Genomic DNA, 17,865 nt, shown 5'->3' with positions numbered 1-17,865 from the left:
TCAAGTGCCTGGTCGGGGACGATGGGTCAGGCTGTATTTGAAAAAAAAAAAAAAAAAAAAGTAGTATTACGAAAGCAATTGTTTTACACCCTTGTGCCAGCTGTAATAAAAACCTTTTACCCGCATCAAAGAAATTGCTAACCAACTGCAGACTGGATGACTGAATTCATGCCAGGGGTCAGTGCCAAGCGCTAGTATGAGACGGGATTTGCGAGCAGCGCTCTGACTCTAGCGGTGCATGCGGAGCACGCAGCTGTCCCCTGGGGCTTGACGGCTCATGCCTCCAGCTGTAGCGGGAGGGAAGGGGAGGGGATCGGATCCTTAAGGAGCTTTCTGCGGGGCGCTCCCTTCAGCGCGGTGAGATGCCGCGCCTCCCTCCCCAGCTCCGGCGCGTGCGGCAGCCTCAAAGGCGCGCGGGCCAAGGCTCTTAAGGTGGCGGAGGCCCCGCCCCCCCATGCCACTTATTGGCCGGGCTGCGCTCCTCATTTCCCCGTCAGGGAAAAGGCGGGGCTAGCGACGCCGCGGAGCCTGGCGCAGGCTGCTGCCGCCGCCGCCCGCTCTGTACATGGGGAAGGAACGTGAGAGTCGCCAGGGAGAGCTGCGGCGCGTCGGTGCGCACACGGGCTCCGGGCAGCGCCAGGGGAGAGGAGGAGGAGGAGGACTTACTCCCCCAGCCGAGGAGCAGCCGCCGCCGCCGCCGCCGCCGCCTGGGATTTCTGCCCGTTGCAGCCGCATCTCTGCCCGCTCTTTTTTTTTTTTTTTTGGTGGCAAATTTGCGTAGAGTCTTTGTCTTTTGTGTGTGTTTGTTTGTTTGTTTGCACGCCCCTGCCAAACAAAGGGGGGGGTGGCTGAGGGAGAAGACATGCGTTCCGTCAGGAAGAGATGGACTGTCTGCACGATAAGTATCCTCCTGATCTTTTATAAGACAAAAGAAATAGCACGAACTGAGGAGCACCAGGAAACGCAACTCACGGGGTAAATGCAAAGCCTTGACTTGTAAGGATTTGACAAAGGCAAAGCAGCGTGTGAAATTTAAATGACTCAGGCTCTTTCTTTCTCTTTTCGCCCCTCCACTCCCCATTTCCTTGGGTTCATAGTCTAGCATCTATTTCAACTTTGCGTTTATAAGCTTGGGGATTGCTTTCATGGCCAAATGACACAGGCAACCATAACGGCAGAATTGTCTCGCAGTAAAGAGTTTGCCTTTGATGGGAGATGTCAGGAGAAAAAGTAAAGTGTGATCTGAGGTTTGCTAAATGCCCCCGCGCCCCACAAATGGTTGCTTTTTTTGCGTGCGGAAAGAGGCAGGAGGAAACCGGTTACTTTTAAACAGGAAAGGGTTGGTCAGTGTGTAGTTTTGAAACGGGTGGCACATGAGATTTGTTGTTTATTTGTGATCTAGGCAGTAACACATTTTCTAAGAACGTTAGATGGAAAAGGCTTTTTACTGGTGTCTTGGGGACACCTTTCTGGTGGTTACACTGGCCATAATAATAAAATCAAGTTATTTTTAGTTTCGTGGTTTGAGTGAGTAATAACAAGGAGCTGACTCTTTTCTGCTTTTGTTGCTTTTGAAGTCTGTATAGCAGATTGCCATAACTTTGGTGATAGTGGTTATTGCTTGTACGCTGTTTCTCGGGGATCTGAGAATAGCTTATAAAATCCCCTTCGCTCTTCAGACGCTTCCTCTTGCAAACCTCTTCTTGCGCAGACCACCGCCTGTTTCTTTCTCCTCCCGATCCGTGATTAAGACAAAAAACTAAAAGCTGCTTGCTGTCTTCCTCTTGGGCTCTTGGGTTTATTTTTTTTCTCTTTGGTCACTCCAATTTTTTTTTTTTTTAAATTGAAACTAACGTGAAGAAGCTGGTTTCTTAGCCAAGTCTTTGTTTCCGTCCACCAGAGATGATTGTAGCATTTTTATTCTTCCACGATTTTCTCTTTAAAGAAATGCGATAACGCAGCTGAATTTTATTATTTTTTATTTATGTCACCAGAAGCGTAAAATCGATTTTTTGGAAGCATTCACGGGGGGGGGGGGAGGTGTTATTCCTTAATGTTTGCACAAGCCCAGAGCTCATTGGGGTTGGAGGCGCAATATAAATGCAAAGCAGCGTCACTTATTGTGAGGGCTCATTGGGAGAGCAAGAATCGGAGATCCCCGGTGAATCATTTACTGGAATGAGAACTCCTTCAAGGGCTCATGGCAAACCTCTGCCCCGTACACGTGCCCCTTACGAAGGTGCCATGTGTGAGCACGGCGGGGCTGTGGAGATATTACCTAGAGGGGGCATGGCCCTTTCCCTGTGTGCCTTTCTAGTCATGCGTACAATATGGTTCCGTTATCCATGTGCGGCTGGCGTGGCTGGGAAGGAGGGTGTGTGCGGGGAGAGCCAGCCGGTGGCTGGTGGGCGTCCTTCTGCTTGCTGCCAGCCTGCCAATGCCTCGGAGCGGTTTGGTCCAGCCGCTGGCGGACACAGCTGTGCTAGTGTGAAGGAGGCGAGTGCATCGTTCCCCCAAGCTCCTTTCTATGCTAGAGGGAGGCGAGTGCATCGACCCTTCTCCACCCTCATCTCTCGCATCGCGTTTCCAAGTTCCTTGACCGGTAGCTATGCTGGAAGGAAGCCGGTGCATCGCTTCCCCCTTCATCCCGACCAGGACCAGGGTCCCCGATAAGCGGCTGTGCTGCTGGAAGGAGGGGCGGACCCTGCACCGCTGGAGCGCCTCGCCTGCTCCCCCTATGCCTGGTTGCTGGGACCATGACAAGCAGCTGTGCTCAGCTGGCAGAAAGGTTGCTGCCGGGCAGGCTTTGTGGTTGCCTCGTACGTAGTGTGTCTGAAAATTTGCGTTGCGAGCGTTTCGCTGCAAGTCGACAGGAAAAGCGCTGCCCATCTCTTTCAACCGCTGAGCCGAGCCGGAGCCTTTGTTAGCGCGGACAGGTTGCGAAAGGAGCACGCACAGTTCAGATGGCAGGGCTCCTCCTCCTTCATTAACACCACTAATTACAGAGCTAGGGGGCCAGGCAGATTGTTCCACTCCTGCCAGGCTGCAGCGAGCTTGTTCCTTCCTTGCCCTGCTTTTCCCCCCCCCCCTCCCTAGAATTAAGCCTGGGAGCCCCTTTGTATTTTATATGGTTAATAATGTATTGTTTGTATCATCTTTATAAAGGGACACATAACTGGGTATAACTTTTTCTGTCTTGCTGCAATTTAGTATATTAAAATCTCAGGTTTAGTATAGTTTCTTTACAAATGTAGGTATTATAGATACACACTTCACTCCTTTTCCCATTTACACAGGATCAGGGGTGCCCACAATTCCTCCACACTCCATTTGGGCCATGTCTTGGAGTTCCTTTCTCTTCAAAAAGAACAGGAGTACTTGTGGCACCTTAGAGATTAACAAATTTATTTAATATATTTGTTAGTCTCTAAGGTGCCACAAATATTCCTGTTTTTGCAGATACAGACTAACACGGCTGCTACTCTGAAACCTTTCTCTTCAAACTTCTCTTGATGTGTGTATGTATATATAAAGTTTAAATGTTTTAGTTGTGTGCCCAAAAAGACATTTAAAACTAGTTAGTCTTCTTCCTCACTAGCTTATTAAAGATAAACATGTCTCCTAATAAATATGTTTTATAAATATAAACATGTATCCTAATAAATGTGGTGTTTGGGGCACATATAACTAAAAATATTTAAAATCATTTAGAAAGTAGTCCCTAACTGTTATAAGACATAAAATTGGCATCTCAGAGTCCATGATTTTTAATGTCTAGGAAAGTTATGAATTTAAGCTTCTAGGTTCATCTCTTTGAAGATGGTGTGTAGGTTTCTTTTGAGGGTCAAGAACTGAGAGGTCAGATATGGAGTGATCATTTTATGAAAAGCATTTGCCCATGGATGATATGGTGTCTTTTTTTGTCTTTTTATCATTTTTCTGTGAGAGTGCATTTGAGAGTGAAGGGATTGTCTGTTTTCACCCACATAGTTATTGTGGCATTTGATGCTCTGCATGAGGTATACCAACATCTTATGATAGGCATATGTAGGACCTATGGAACTGGAAAGGTGTGGTGTTGCGATGTTGATCATCATAGAAATGGAGATCTGCTCTGGTTTTGCAACTGTTCTGGCAGGGTCTGGTGCTGCTTTGAATTGGTGTGTCCTGGTTATGGGAAACTTGCTTCCGACGATTTTGGTCAAGTCGGAGGTTGGTTTGAAGGCCAGAAAAGAGGGATTGGGAAAGATTTCTTTCCGAAATCGTATGGGACCATATACGATATGATTATCCGTTAATATCAATGAACCAAACAATCAGTATGTTACCCAAGATTGATTGTTTGATTAATTGATATTAATGGATATTGTATATGGCCAGAGAGTTTAATATATCTCCAAGGTCAGGAGAGTCAGCATCGAGGTTGATGCTTTCAGTCCTAAATTGCCTTTTGTCTTTAAGTGGATTTCACACTAACATCAATTGTAGTTCCACACAAATCTGGAGGGTAGAATGTAGCCCAAATTTGTTGTTACAGTTGCCAGACTATTTACGCAAAGAAAAATTTCTGGGTATTTGTGACACATGCTTAGCTTTATATAAATGTAGTTTTTTCTTCAGTGTATTTACTGATATATTGGGGTAAAGAAGGGATAAGGAGAGCACTTTTATAAGCAAAATTCTACTTCATTTGGAGTAGTAGAGCTTTAATGCAGAACATTTGGGACTTTCGGCTCCTGAAAACATGTTTTTTAAAGTTGTTGCATCATATTTGACGTTTGTTGTAGCTGTAGAGTACATCTTGAAGACTAAATCAACCACATTTCAAATAGTAGAGTACTTTTTAGGTACAAGTAACTTAATTGTTAATTCTGTCATGTATGCCACTATGTGAAAGTAGTTAATGGATTACTCTTAGCTCAGCATAACCAGAATCCTCTCCAATGTATTGTTATACGGTATACTTTCTTTGATTTATTTAGTTAATTTTCCTTTAGACACATGTACTGTATCATGTTGCAAGGCAAATATATGCAGTAAATATGTTCACTGCAGTTGTAAAGAAATTTTACTGTCTGTGGAGTTGCATGGGAATAGTTAAATGAATTCTGATTGAGATCTTTCCCAAAGAACATATGCAGATAACTTTCATTGACGCTAATGGGATTATTGCATGTGGACTTTTGCAACATCCTCCTACCCACTTCAAGTTAAAATAGAATAACTTGCATAAAGGTGCCAGACCTGTAAAATTACTTAGTTGGTTTTCAGTAGGTGGCATCTTACGTCTGAATTAGTACTACATCAGTGCCTCAGCATGATAGCAATGGGGCACTGGGTTGCTTTAGTAGTGCTCTCTTTTTGATGAGTTGTGAAACCATGTTTGGCCACTTATGGGCTATTTAATGACCATGCCTGTTTGAAGTGCTACCCAAATTTTAGTTTAGGTAATTACATCCAGCCTAACTAAAATCCCACTGCTGTTTAAATTCGATTGGATTCATCACTATAGACTAATCTGTTTTGTACTGTTTGTGTACTGCCAAATAATAATTTTTTTTGTAGTGCCTGGGAGGCCCTATCCTCAACCAGGATCCCATTTGTTCTAAGCACTGCTTAAACACAGAACAAAGACAGACCCTGACCCAAAGAGCTTACTGTCTAACAGCTGGCATGTTCCATTTACCTGCTTTGAGATCTATTGATGAAAAGCTCTATACTGGAGCCAAGTATTAATTTTATTATTTATGTATTATTTCAGAGGTGGCTGCGTTTTATTAGTAGGCAAAGAGATTCCTGTAGGTAGTTGGTAAAGTAATTTGAAATGCTATTGGATGAAAGGCACTCCAACTCTAAAATATTATCCAGTAAGGATTAAAGCAGTGATTCTCAACCATTTGGGGATCAAGATCAATTTGTAAATCTCGATGGCCTGTCATGACCCAGCAAATAGCTGGTTTACTAAATATTTCTTACTCACAATATATAATATACACATTAATGTAATAAGTACTACATACGTACACCATGTATACCATAGCGGCTGCTTCTGTCCTGTGGGGCTGGCTATGTTTTGCTTCCTGCTTTGGGTGTTGTGACGCCTGGAGTTTCAGTGCCGCTTATGTTTGGCTCAGCCTTCCTGATTGGAGGGATGGGGGACATTTGAGAGTGGGATTGTGAACGGGCACATAGGGTTGCAGTGCCAATCAAATTTGGCTGAGTTGGTTCCTTGTCGTCATGATGGAGGAGTGGTTGGGCCAACCGTGAGTGGCACTGCGATCACATGCACTAGGACCAAATTTTCCCCCACCAGGCCTTGATACAACCTTTTGATACATTCTCATGACCCAATTTTTGAATATGATCCACAGATTGAGAAACTCTGGATTAAAGAACCTCAAATTTGAGTTTAGGGAGCCAAACTTTGTCTCGTGTATCTCTGTGCTGGAGTCAATGGGATTACCTACAAGAGAAGAATTTGGTTTAATGTTACTCTTGATATTTTTATTTGTAACTTTTTTAGGTGTCCTATTAGATTTGTTTCAGAGTAGCAGCCGTGTTAGTCTGTATTCGCAAAAAGAAAAGGAGTACTTGTGGCACCTTAGACTAACAAATTTATTAGAGCATAAGCTTTCGTGAGCTACAGCTCACTTATTCTTTGGCTCTCAAGCGTCCCACAGACCAGGACACCCCAATTCAATTCAATAATTGCAATTATTATTGTCGGATTTTAATTACAATACCTCCATATATGTTCATGATCATCAGCCACCACTTCCTCTAGTGCACAAAGTTTTTCTACCTAAAAAATGTCCACGTCTGACACTGCTTAATATGTAACTATGATAAGATCATTCTTTGAAGCTGTATGGCTGTGTGAAGCATACGTGTGTGCAAAAGTTCCTAAAAATCAAGCTTAAATTACTCTGGGCATATTCTTCCCTTTGTTTCAAGCATGAACTTGTATGGAAATTCCATGAGCAGACCAAGGAAGAATATGCCCCAGTAGGTTGAAACTCCACATATGGGGGATTTGTAGTATCATTGGGAGTCAAAAAACGAATTGATGGTTCCCAGCATATGCATGATAACTGAGAAACTGTGTTGGGGAGAGGGGCGGAAAGCTAAAACTTGGTGCCTCAATTAATACTTGATGGGAGTATGTGATATGCCAGGAGTACAGGTTCTGGCCCATATCTGGTCAGTTTGGGACCATATTCACAATAAAAAGCTCATGGTACATTTTACTTCCTCTGTATTTAAGGTACGTGATTTTAAATAACTTAAATACAATGCAGTTAAAGAGCTTATATATTTTTCAGATTAAGTATTTCCTTGTATCTAAAATACCATTTTGTTAGGTGGAATTTATTTTTTTGAACATGTAAAATGAGTGGGGATGGGGGAGAAATTCTTGCTGCTTTTCCTAATGGATATAAATAAAACCCCACTCGTATTTGTGATGTGTAGAAAAATCATCCTGGTAGCCCCAACCTTACCTTAATAGTGTCTTTTTCCATATTGCATTTCAGAGATGGTGAGTTGAGTTTGAGTAGATCAGTGCTCAATAGCTCTGATAAAATAATTCAAAAGAGTGGCTCTTCAATCTTTCAGCATTCTGTAGAAGGCTGGAAAATCAATTCTTCTTTGGTACTGGAGATAAGGTGAGTGCCTTGAATAACACACAGTTAATTTCATATTACTATAGCCTGTAATTCTCTCGGTCTAGCAAACGTATCTAGAACTCTTGATTTACAGTTTAAAGCTGGCTGTTGCTTAACAAAATACTGTGCTAGTTCTCTTTAATGTTGCACGGTGAATGACCTGAAACCCTGAAAAGAAGTAATACTTCCATCCTCATGTATAAGAATGAATAAGATGTGTGCTTTAAATAACTGTGATTGCTCTTTATGAGGTAGTAAAATAGTAGTAGTATTGACACGTTAGGCAATTTCCTTTTTTCCGTTAAGTTACTTGAGGCCAGAATGTGCCTGACACTAGGGTGGTCATACCGCGCAGTAAGAGGAAGCCACAACCTCTCACTCTAGGTGGTTAGAGCAGGACTTCCTGGACCTTGGGCCCAAGCCTGGGGGCTAAACGAAGGGAGAGCAGAGGGCTGTGGGTATGGTACTTCCTCTCCCTGTCATGCAAGCAGGGATCAGAAAGGGTAGGGAATGTGTGGAGCCTTGGCTAGCAGAATTGAGCCAGTAGGCGTGGTGGAATATGCTGTATCCAGCGAAGGACTGTGAAAAATTGCGTCTCTCCATGCTGGGGCAGCAGGGCAGTCTATGTACTGGCCCATATTTGGGGCATTCAGCAAAAATTCAATCTAGCCCTTAAAGTGGGGCATCTGTGCCCTTTCTATGTAACCATTTTTTTAAGGGGAAAATCCTGAAGTCCTTAATCAGGTAAAACTCTTATTTATGCAAGAGTAGTTTTGCCTAAATAATGGTTTGGTGAGGACTGCTGTATCGGGCCCATCGTTTTTATGTCTTGGATACTAAAGCAAAGAGAATATATTAATAGCTCAATGATAATTAGCATGTGCAAAGTTGTGATAAAAGGAATCTGTGGGATACTTATGACTCTTGAGATTTGGGAAAGCGTATTCTGTGAGTGACCTAAGTGCCTCACCATTATAACAGTTACTGAATAGCGATTTTGATGACTTGCATTTCAGTGATTTCATTGCTTTTTAAGGAAACAATGATTCTCAATTTTAAATTAAATATAAGATTCCTAGATTGGGCTACATCACATATTAATGATTACTTCAATTCCCAGTCATCACTTTGAGGTTTGACAGGTTCTTGTCCCGAGATCAGGCCCAGTATTATTAAAATTACTATTTAGTTGGGAACCCTGATGTGCAGTTGCAACATTCATATTTCAGGAAATATTTGTAATTGTGACCTTGCTAAATTTATTCATAAACTACTTTAACCCAGCAAGGCAGATAGAGATAATACAGAATGTACATCTGAACATCCATATGCTCTCACCATTCCTTGCAGAATAACCTGAAATGTTTGCCATTATCTTGCTCATCACCATCATTTTCCTCATCACCAGTGGTCCTCATCTTGGCATCTCCCAAGGGCTACATCTCTCCCTTCCCAAGCACACAGGCTGGGATACAACTTTCATGTTACACTGACGCCACTGTCTCTAATACATATTCAGTTGGGGTTTCTCTCCTCTTCCTTATTTGTATTTCCTTACTCTACTAATGTTGGGGTGCCCTTCTCCTGTAGGTTAGTATATGAATGATCTCAGCTTACTATCATATACCTCAATTCATTGCCCATGACATGATTGTGGTCAGACATCAGCAGATGTCTGATCATCCTAAAATATCAAAAGCTGGTGTTGGCTCATGTTCCTGTGGTTGGCTGATGTTATGGACAAACTTCCCCCTTAAACGCACTCTGTTCTGGGTTCCCCAAAACTTAGAAGTGACCCATTAGGCCATTTATCTGCACCCAAGTTCATAAGCCTCAAGCCTTATGCTAATTGCTGAAGCCAATGTCTTACAGGATACAGGCCTGTAGGTTCCTTGCATTACTACTGAAAAAAATAAATGCTAAAGCTAGCTTTACAGGCTACAGTGATTAGTAAATGAACTCTAAAGTGAGACCTTCTATCTTTAACATACTTGGTCCCATTCTTCTTTAAGTTACACCAGTGTAAATTTGGAGTAAGTCCAGTGACTTTACTTACTGCAGTTTTATGTTGGCGTGATTGAGAGCAGAAGTAGTTCCACATGTGCTTTCTCAATTTAGTCCACATTTTGCTATCTTTGCTAGTGCTGAGTTGTACCCTTAATGCGTGAGTGGCCCCACTGAACTCTGGGCGGGGGGGGGGGGAGAGGGGGTAATAGGCAGACTTAACTTCTGCTTACAAATAAGGGTGGCAAAATCAGAGTCTTAAGCTACTTTTTACTTCTGTTAGTACTCTGGAGCCTATATGACTCATGCATAGTTAATTAATAGCTAAATTTTGCTCTAATTTACACCTGGTGTAAATTCATGTAATTCCTATATCAATGGGATTATTTCAAGTTTAAATGGATGCAATTGATGGAACAACTTGAAGTGGGGATGGTGAGTGAGCTCAAAAGAACACTTCTTGACTTTCAAGTCCTAGGTTGTTGGGCTGACAATTAGCAAAATCATTGTTTTATTTGCAAACTGAGCATATTTGCTATGCAAGTAATTGAGAGAACATAATTATGAAACTCAGTAATACCCCTTTTTAGTCATTTTCCAAAATGTAACCATTTAAAACAAATCTATCTGGTTATGCAGGGCAAACCATAAGTGTGACCTTCAACACAATAAAAAAAAAAGCTATCACCTACTGAATAATGTATAACAAGTTGTTAGTTCTTTGCAATGGAGAAATAATTTGTGAAACCCTTAATGTACAGTGTACAGGCATTTTATAAAACACAATAGATGGCAGCCACTGCTGTGTATTACATCAGCTTGACACCAACAATAAAAAGTTCAAAATGTGAAAAATTTCTGACTGGGATTTGCTTTCTACAAGGATAGCATGTTTCACTGTGTGCCTGGATCTAACCTCTAGGCAGCTGAAAGTCTATGGTTCATTTTGTACTACCTCTTGAGCACTCTCCATTACCATTTTTGACTTGCACAAGTAAATGACAGCTTTCCACCATCCACAGAAATCCTAACTTTATTTATTTATGTATATTTAATCAGATTCTTGAGATGGTCAGGTCCACACGGGTGGGAGGGTGAGTAGCTGCTAAGCTGTTCCATGATCAAGACTCTGTGGGCAGGTTTATGTCTGAGCTCCTGTCATCCATCAGCTGGCCCTTGTGGATCCTTAGCACCTGTCTCTAACCTGGGAATCAGCAGAGGCTGATACGGTAGCCCCTGAGAACATGCCTGTTTAGAGAGGAGGGGGCATAAGTTGTTAGTAATTGGAGATTGCAGCAAATCTGCTGCCTTCCCAGTTGTGACTGCTCTGGTGAGAGAGTGATTTTCAGATTGATGGTACCCTTTGCCTGCTGCCAAGTTAATTTAAGAACAGATAGCAGCTCCTGTGCCTGTGGGAAGGAGACTAGTTGGCTCCCTTAGTATCTGCTGGCTGTCAGTCATATGGAAGAGACTCCACCTGCTCATGGAAATTGACACCCTCCTCATATTTTTTCCTCAGTTCTTGCTATAGTGGATGACAATAAGGTTGTGTGGGTGGTAGTGAGGGTAGTGTCGAAGGAGAGATTGTGCTGTCAGGATGGGGGATGTAGTAGAGTTGATGAGGAGCTTATTGTCCAGGGATGACTCAAGCACATCTGGGATGCAACCTCCTAGGTCTTCAGAGTCCCACTCAGAGTGTGTGTGTGTGCGTGAGAGAGAGAGAGAGAGAGACCTTCTTTCACCTCCTTTAAACTCCAATACTGTGTAAACAGTTGGGGGTTGAATCCTCGGAGGGAAAGCAAGGAGAAAATTACCCAAGTGTCTAGTGTGCTGTGTCAGGGAGCAATGAATGGAGATTCCTGTTAAGTAAGAAGAGTGGAAGCCTGCAAAGTGCCCAGCCAAGGCTTTAGTACAGGAAAAGTCAATAGCTATTTTTTGAACATGATCCTGCATAGATACTCACAACTAAATGATCCCCTCACTTTTTTGTCTTCAGTCGTTTGTGAAGTCCATCAATTAGAGTGTAAGCTCCTCAGAGTAGGGATCTATTTTTTTATGTGCCTGCTGTGGTATGCGTCACACACAGATGGGCACAGTTTAAAAAAAAAATTGATTGGATTGGATATACTTGTGCTTGCTTCATAGACTTCGCTGCAAGCCAACAAATGACGTGCCAAACGTACTGAATGATTCTGTAGCATCTTTCTAAAGGAGCAGTTAGTAATGTGTGAGGCTTGCTAGTTGCTTTTATATATTTAGATGTTTTGTTTATTCTAGACAAAAATATACAAGGACCAAAATAGAACTAAAAAGCCCAAAGTTGGGCTCATGTGAAAAGACATGTAAGGTTTGCTATTTTTGTATTCTAATTAGAGAAATTAGTTTTACGTACTGTCAAAATGATCCATTTGATATTTAAAAATCAGAGACTTGTTTACAGAGATGCTTTAAGGGCAATTAAAAACACGTGCAGATATTCTTAATAGTGACCATTTGCCTTTAAGTAATCAGCAGCAATTCCTTGGAGAAGTTAAACATGAATCTCCCTTTTTTTTATAGCATGCAAAAAGCTCGTTGCAATTACTAAATATATATTCTCAAAAATGTACAGTATGTAAAACAATTGTTAGAATTGCTTATCTATTGTCAGTTAAGTCTTAGTGATCACTATGCATAGTGAGAGCATGAAAAAAAATACAGAAAAATAAAAATTGGTTAATCAAATTAAAGTATGCATTTTTCACTGATTCTAAATTGTTAAAAATCAAAATACACTCTCATTTATCCAAATGACCCAGGGGACAGAGGTGACGCTAGCCCATTGTGGGCCCAAAGCAGAAATGGTCCCCACCCAACACAAACTAAAAAAGCAAATAGAGGGCTCCCTTGAGCTGCTTGGGACCCTAAGCAATTGCTTATTTCTGCTTATGCTTGGAGCCAGCTCTACTGGGCAATATCCAAAACTTTCAGATAACTGGGCATTTGGATAAATGGAAGTGTTATTAACTAACCTAGGACTACATGCGGCGGAGGAGCGACTGTATGGATTTGGATAAATAGTATTTTCAGATAACTGGAATTATAGTATACTACCTTCTGTTTGGATGCACAGCTGAAGGCAAGCCCAGTTGTTCCCTGTGAAACAATAATATTTTTGGTTCTCCCTCTTAATATAAACATTTAAAAAAATCTGTATGAACATAAAGCCACAGAGATACACATGCAATTCCTATAGACTTCATTAGGAGTCAGTGGGAGAGGAGCCGGGGGGGGGGGCAAATTTGGTCCCCAAATGCTTATCTAAATCTATATTCAGCCAGATAAAGAAGGTGAGTTGTTAATACCTTTTCAGGGAAAGCACCATTTAATTGATAACACATCGATTTAACTAAATCTTCCATAACTAATTTTGAAATTAAGAACTTCCTCTGCATTCTGATGGTGTATGCTTAATGAATGGTATCTGGTAAAGCTTTGGTAAGAACTAGGCTAATGTCTTTGCCAGAGGAGGATCTCTCAATGTAGTTCTAACACCTTTAACGCTACAGTGTTTCTGGGATTGGTCTGGCTTCTTAGATATTTATGGTGCTCTTTGGCAAGTTCGCCTTACGAGTTGTTTCTGCTAGAGACAACTAGAACATAAACTCTGACCCTTTCTGGAAACTAGAATTTCCAGTGCTAGCTGGCTTGGGGATGGTGAATCTTCCTGGGAGATAGGTGAAAGCAGGAGATGTGGTCTCTGGATCTTGCTGGGAGATTTGAAGTTGAGAGATTGGTCCATTTTCTTGAACAATCATCAGTGAGCTACAAATTAATCCAGAGCCTTTAAATTCAAAAAGTCTACCCACCAAACTCTTCTTCAGTGTACACAATTCTCAGGCAGAGATTGGAGAAGCTACCATTGTTTATGGTACTGAGGCACAGTACAAATATTGCATTTTGAGTTTTGTAATGATAAACTACATATTAAGAGAAAAATGTCAGTTTATTCTATGGACTCTTTAATATCTCTCAAAGCTCTAAATAAGTGTCATCGCTAATAATTATATATTGCCTATAAAGTAATCCACAGTTTTATGCCCACAATTTTGATAGAAACTGAAATCAGAAGTTCATATTAAGAGCGAACTCTCCAACAAATGATCATGTCAGCAACAGAGCTATCTTGTAAACTTGTCCTGTAAACAAAGCTGTAAATTGTGAATTACCTCTTATTCAAATTATGTCATACGTATGTATGAAAGACTTCTATTAATTTTAATGGGAGCTGGATCAGGACCTTCATGCATTTAAAAATAATTAATTAACTAGTGAGTTTAGGCTGTGAATTACCCATATTCAAATTAATAAGTACAAGTCACAGTTCAAGCCAGGGCTCTTTCTATCTAATCTCTTTCATGTTAATTGAGAAAGAAAGTTATTCCCCACTTGGATGCCTTTACTGTGTCTCTTTTTAAATTTTAAAACAATACATGGGAAATCCTATTTATGTGCAAACATAGCTGCACGTTTGCTAACACACACATAATAGACGGGTGCCTCTTTGATATTGAAAGTGTGTATTAGGTATTGAAAGTGAATCCTCCTGATCCCCCTCCCCTTGTGATTCTTATTTCACTCAGGTTCTAGAGAGTCCTTTAGACATTTTCACCTGTTCATTGAGGCTCTCCATTTTGGCAGCCATCATCTCCTTTAAATAGCCCCAACTCTGAGGGCTGCATTCCTATGTAATGAACATTTTTACCAATCTGCTCAAATGTTTTTCTTTGTTCATTCTTTTTCTAGTCATTTATGTCTCTATTGCAGATACCCACAAAACTAGGCATATCAAACCCACAGTGCTTTTAAGTCTATTAAACTTACCGACTGAAGAAATTCTTTCTTACTTTACAAAAAAACAAAACAAAAATCCTGCATTGCCATTTACACCATTTACCAAAAGCTTAAGGCATTTAACGTTTTAATATCTCCCATTCTGCTTAATTATTCTCAGTCCCTCATGCATGGTACATCATCAGATGTCCTTGCTCTGATGCTACTTCATACATACACAGAGCCCTAAAATACAATTTAAAGGTTTTCTCTTTATTTTAGTTAGGTTTAAGATGTGTGAGGTAACATTTAGAAAAAAAAAACTTGCATATTTCACTTTCCCTTAGGCTTTTAAGATAAATTCAGTGTAGCAAATGTTTTGTTACCAGTTTCATTATTAGACGTTTTCTTGTATCTTGAGGCAGTGACACAGGATAGCTGACTGGCCTACATGATGATGATGATGATGTGTTTTTGTCCCTTCACCTCTGGAGAATATTTCCCCCCTTTCATTTCCCAGTAGGTACTTCTAAATAGCTTATACAGCAGTTAAAACAGCAGGGTGGTTTTCCTGGTAAGTATTGATTCTGTTCTAAGGATTAGCAATACAGAGTCCTTAAAGTGACTATAAGAAAATGCTATTTTTACACTCAACAAAATGCTTGTTGTGCATTCAGAATCTTATCTGCTGACTTGAATGACAAAAATGTCTTTTACAGGGTTTTTTTTTTTTTTTCCCTCCTGTTAGAATTGCAGAGCCAATGCTGAGGTAGAATACCTTTTTAGGGAAATTTGTTAATTGATAACAAATCTGCTTTAACTAAATCTTCTTCCATAACCAGTTTTAAAATTAAGAGCCCTCTTCGGCCTTCCAGATGGCATATACATAATGAGTGTTCTCCAATAAGCTTTAGCAAGAGTTAGGCTAATGTCTTTGCCAGGTCAGGACCTCTCAGTATTGTTCTAACCCCACTTCTGCATTCTATCCTACTGAGCACCTGCTTAACTTTAGACATGTACTGTAGTCCCATTAACAAACATAAATACATAGCAGAATAGATATGGACTTAAACATGTGCTTAAATGCTTTGCTGATTCGGGATTTGTAGCTGGTGGTATTTGTATAATTGGGCTCTATGACAGAGTGGACCAGATTCTTTTCCAACTCGTGCATTATCAAGGAAATTGTTTACTAAGGCCCAGTCTACATATACAGTTGCACTGTTGATTTTAAAACTGATGTAGCTAAAATGGTGAAACTTTGGCTGCAGAGACTCTTGGACTGGTTTAAACCTGGCTGTTTGGCTTGCAGAGGTGCAAGGTAAACAGACATGAACCAGATTTAAATCTTTGAGTGTCCACACAAAAAGGTATTCTTAACTTATTTTGGTTCATCTTAAACCCGTTCATAACTGACTTAAGATAAAACCAAAATAAGCCAATATTAAACCAAAATAAGTGTCTACATTAGGTTTTGTTTAATTAAACCACTGCAAGTTTGTGCAGACGAGGTTTAAATTGAACTTAAACTGTTTTAAGTTACAAAACTGCAATTTTTCTGTGTAGACAAGTGCTAAATTCTAAAGAGTTATATATATGCAAGCACACTGAATAATAATACCAACTTGGTGCTTAAAACTGAAGGGCATGGTGATGAGAGGAACTCTGCAAATCTTTTAAAAGTGCAGTTCCAACGTGATAATGGATCTGTGTAAAAAAAACCAAAACAAAAAAAAAAAACAACAAAACAAAAAAAAACATTTTGGGGAATCCAGACTTCTCTCCTGCTGATATCCATGACAGAGATGCTCAGTTTACAGGTTAAAACAAGTTTTATTTTGCTGCCAGCTCTGACAACTTGACCAAGGCTGTGAGAGCCATGCTAGTTCATTTCTTGATTTTTGACACACGAGGCTACTTTGAAATCCTTTGTAAATATCTTTTAACTTACCGGTTGCTAATAAAATAGGATGATGCAGTTTATTTTGTAATCTGTGCATTAACCCGCATGCCAGATAGTATTTTAGAAAACTACTCAAAACCAGTTATTGCGTATATGCACTGTCCAACTTTTAAAACTTGAATCCATAGTCACTTAATTCTTTAACATCTAGTGATTTAGACTCTGTCTTTGAGTAATTGCTTGTCACATTACATTTTTTAATCAAGACCATAAGGGTTTCTAATTGAGCCCTAACATAACTTTATAGCACCTGAAAATGGCCATAGTCTAATATTATGGGAATGAAAAACTGAAACTTCACACTCTTTGTTATACGTTTTATACCATATTACTAAAAGATGAGCTGATTGTGAGGAATGAATACTGTCTGCCTCTTTCTTTCAAAATAGGAAGAATATTCTTCGGTTTTTGGATGCTGAAAGAGATGTCTCCGTGGTCAAAAGCAGCTTCAAGCCAGGAGATGTAATTCACTATGTGCTAGACAGACGTCGCACCCTGAACATTTCTCAGGATTTGCATAGCCTCCTTCCTGAAGTTTCACCAATGAAGAACCGCCGGTTTAAAACATGTGCAGTTGTGGGCAATTCTGGCATCCTCCTGGATAGTGAATGTGGAAAGGAAATTGACAGCCATGACTTTGTAATAAGGTGAGCTTTCATATGCAGCTGGAGATTATAGCCTTCTATCTGTCACTTTCGGGGGGGGGAGGGAGGGAATGGCAGAAATGCTTTAACCAGAGAGATCAATTTCAGGGTTTATTTGGAACTACTGAGTAATTTATCTGAAGTGATATTTTCACTGTGATGCCTACATTTAAATACATTTTTGGTATGGAAAAAACAAGATTACTTCTATATCGAAAATGAGAGGTGTGCACATTAGGAGGTAGAAGACAGATTCATATTACTCATTGCTTGTGTTTTGTTCATTTGTTTTATTCCAGATAAAATCATTACTCTGATAGAAGAGTTGGTCCTATAAATGGAAAATTTGTTCTTTTTCCAAAATCTTTTCCTGTCTCTTGGCCAGTAGATGTGGTCTAGCAGTAAACTACTGAATTACTTTATATGCAGTGGGGGTGGAGGGCAAAATTTCATTGTGATGCATTGGAATTTAGTCAGATGCTTTCTGGTAAGGTAACTGAAAGCCACACATCTCACTCACTGCACTCAGTGAACATTGCACTGAAAATATATCCCTACAGCATGTACAAAAGTTTAGTTTTTTGAGTGTAGACACTCAAACATGCTCAACCGCCACAAAATTTTGTCTTAGGACTTCACAGATCAGTGGCAAATTAGGAGCAGGTACTGGCTCCATTTGACAAGCTGTCATTATATGAACATGCATAGATAAATTTAAACAAAAAAGATGGTCTGTGCTTTTTAGGCAAAGTCTCCATTGGTATGGAACAAGGAGGGT

The 17,865-nt window shown here is 40.5% G+C and overlaps 1 protein-coding gene across 2 annotated transcripts in view; it reads left to right on the top strand.

The window, feature by feature from the left end:
• The first annotated feature begins 494 nt into the window (after nt 1-494).
• ST8SIA4 (ST8 alpha-N-acetyl-neuraminide alpha-2,8-sialyltransferase 4) overlaps nt 495-17,865 on the top strand; it is a 75,081-nt gene continuing 57,710 nt past the window's right edge. For both annotated transcript variants that reach the window (XM_038402244.2, XM_043514307.1), the window contains exons 1-3: nt 495-975; nt 7,533-7,664; nt 16,833-17,090. In XM_038402244.2, the coding sequence (XP_038258172.1) occupies nt 863-975; nt 7,533-7,664; nt 16,833-17,090 (503 nt within the window). In that variant the 5' untranslated portion in view covers nt 495-862. The remainder of the gene's footprint in view (nt 976-7,532; nt 7,665-16,832; nt 17,091-17,865) is intronic.

This window comes from Dermochelys coriacea, chromosome 5, assembly GCF_009764565.3.
Source record: "Dermochelys coriacea isolate rDerCor1 chromosome 5, rDerCor1.pri.v4, whole genome shotgun sequence".
In the NCBI taxonomy this organism is placed as follows: domain Eukaryota; kingdom Metazoa; phylum Chordata; order Testudines; family Dermochelyidae; genus Dermochelys; species Dermochelys coriacea.
Note: the sequence above shows the minus strand (reverse complement) of the source record. Positions and strands in the feature narration are given on the sequence as shown.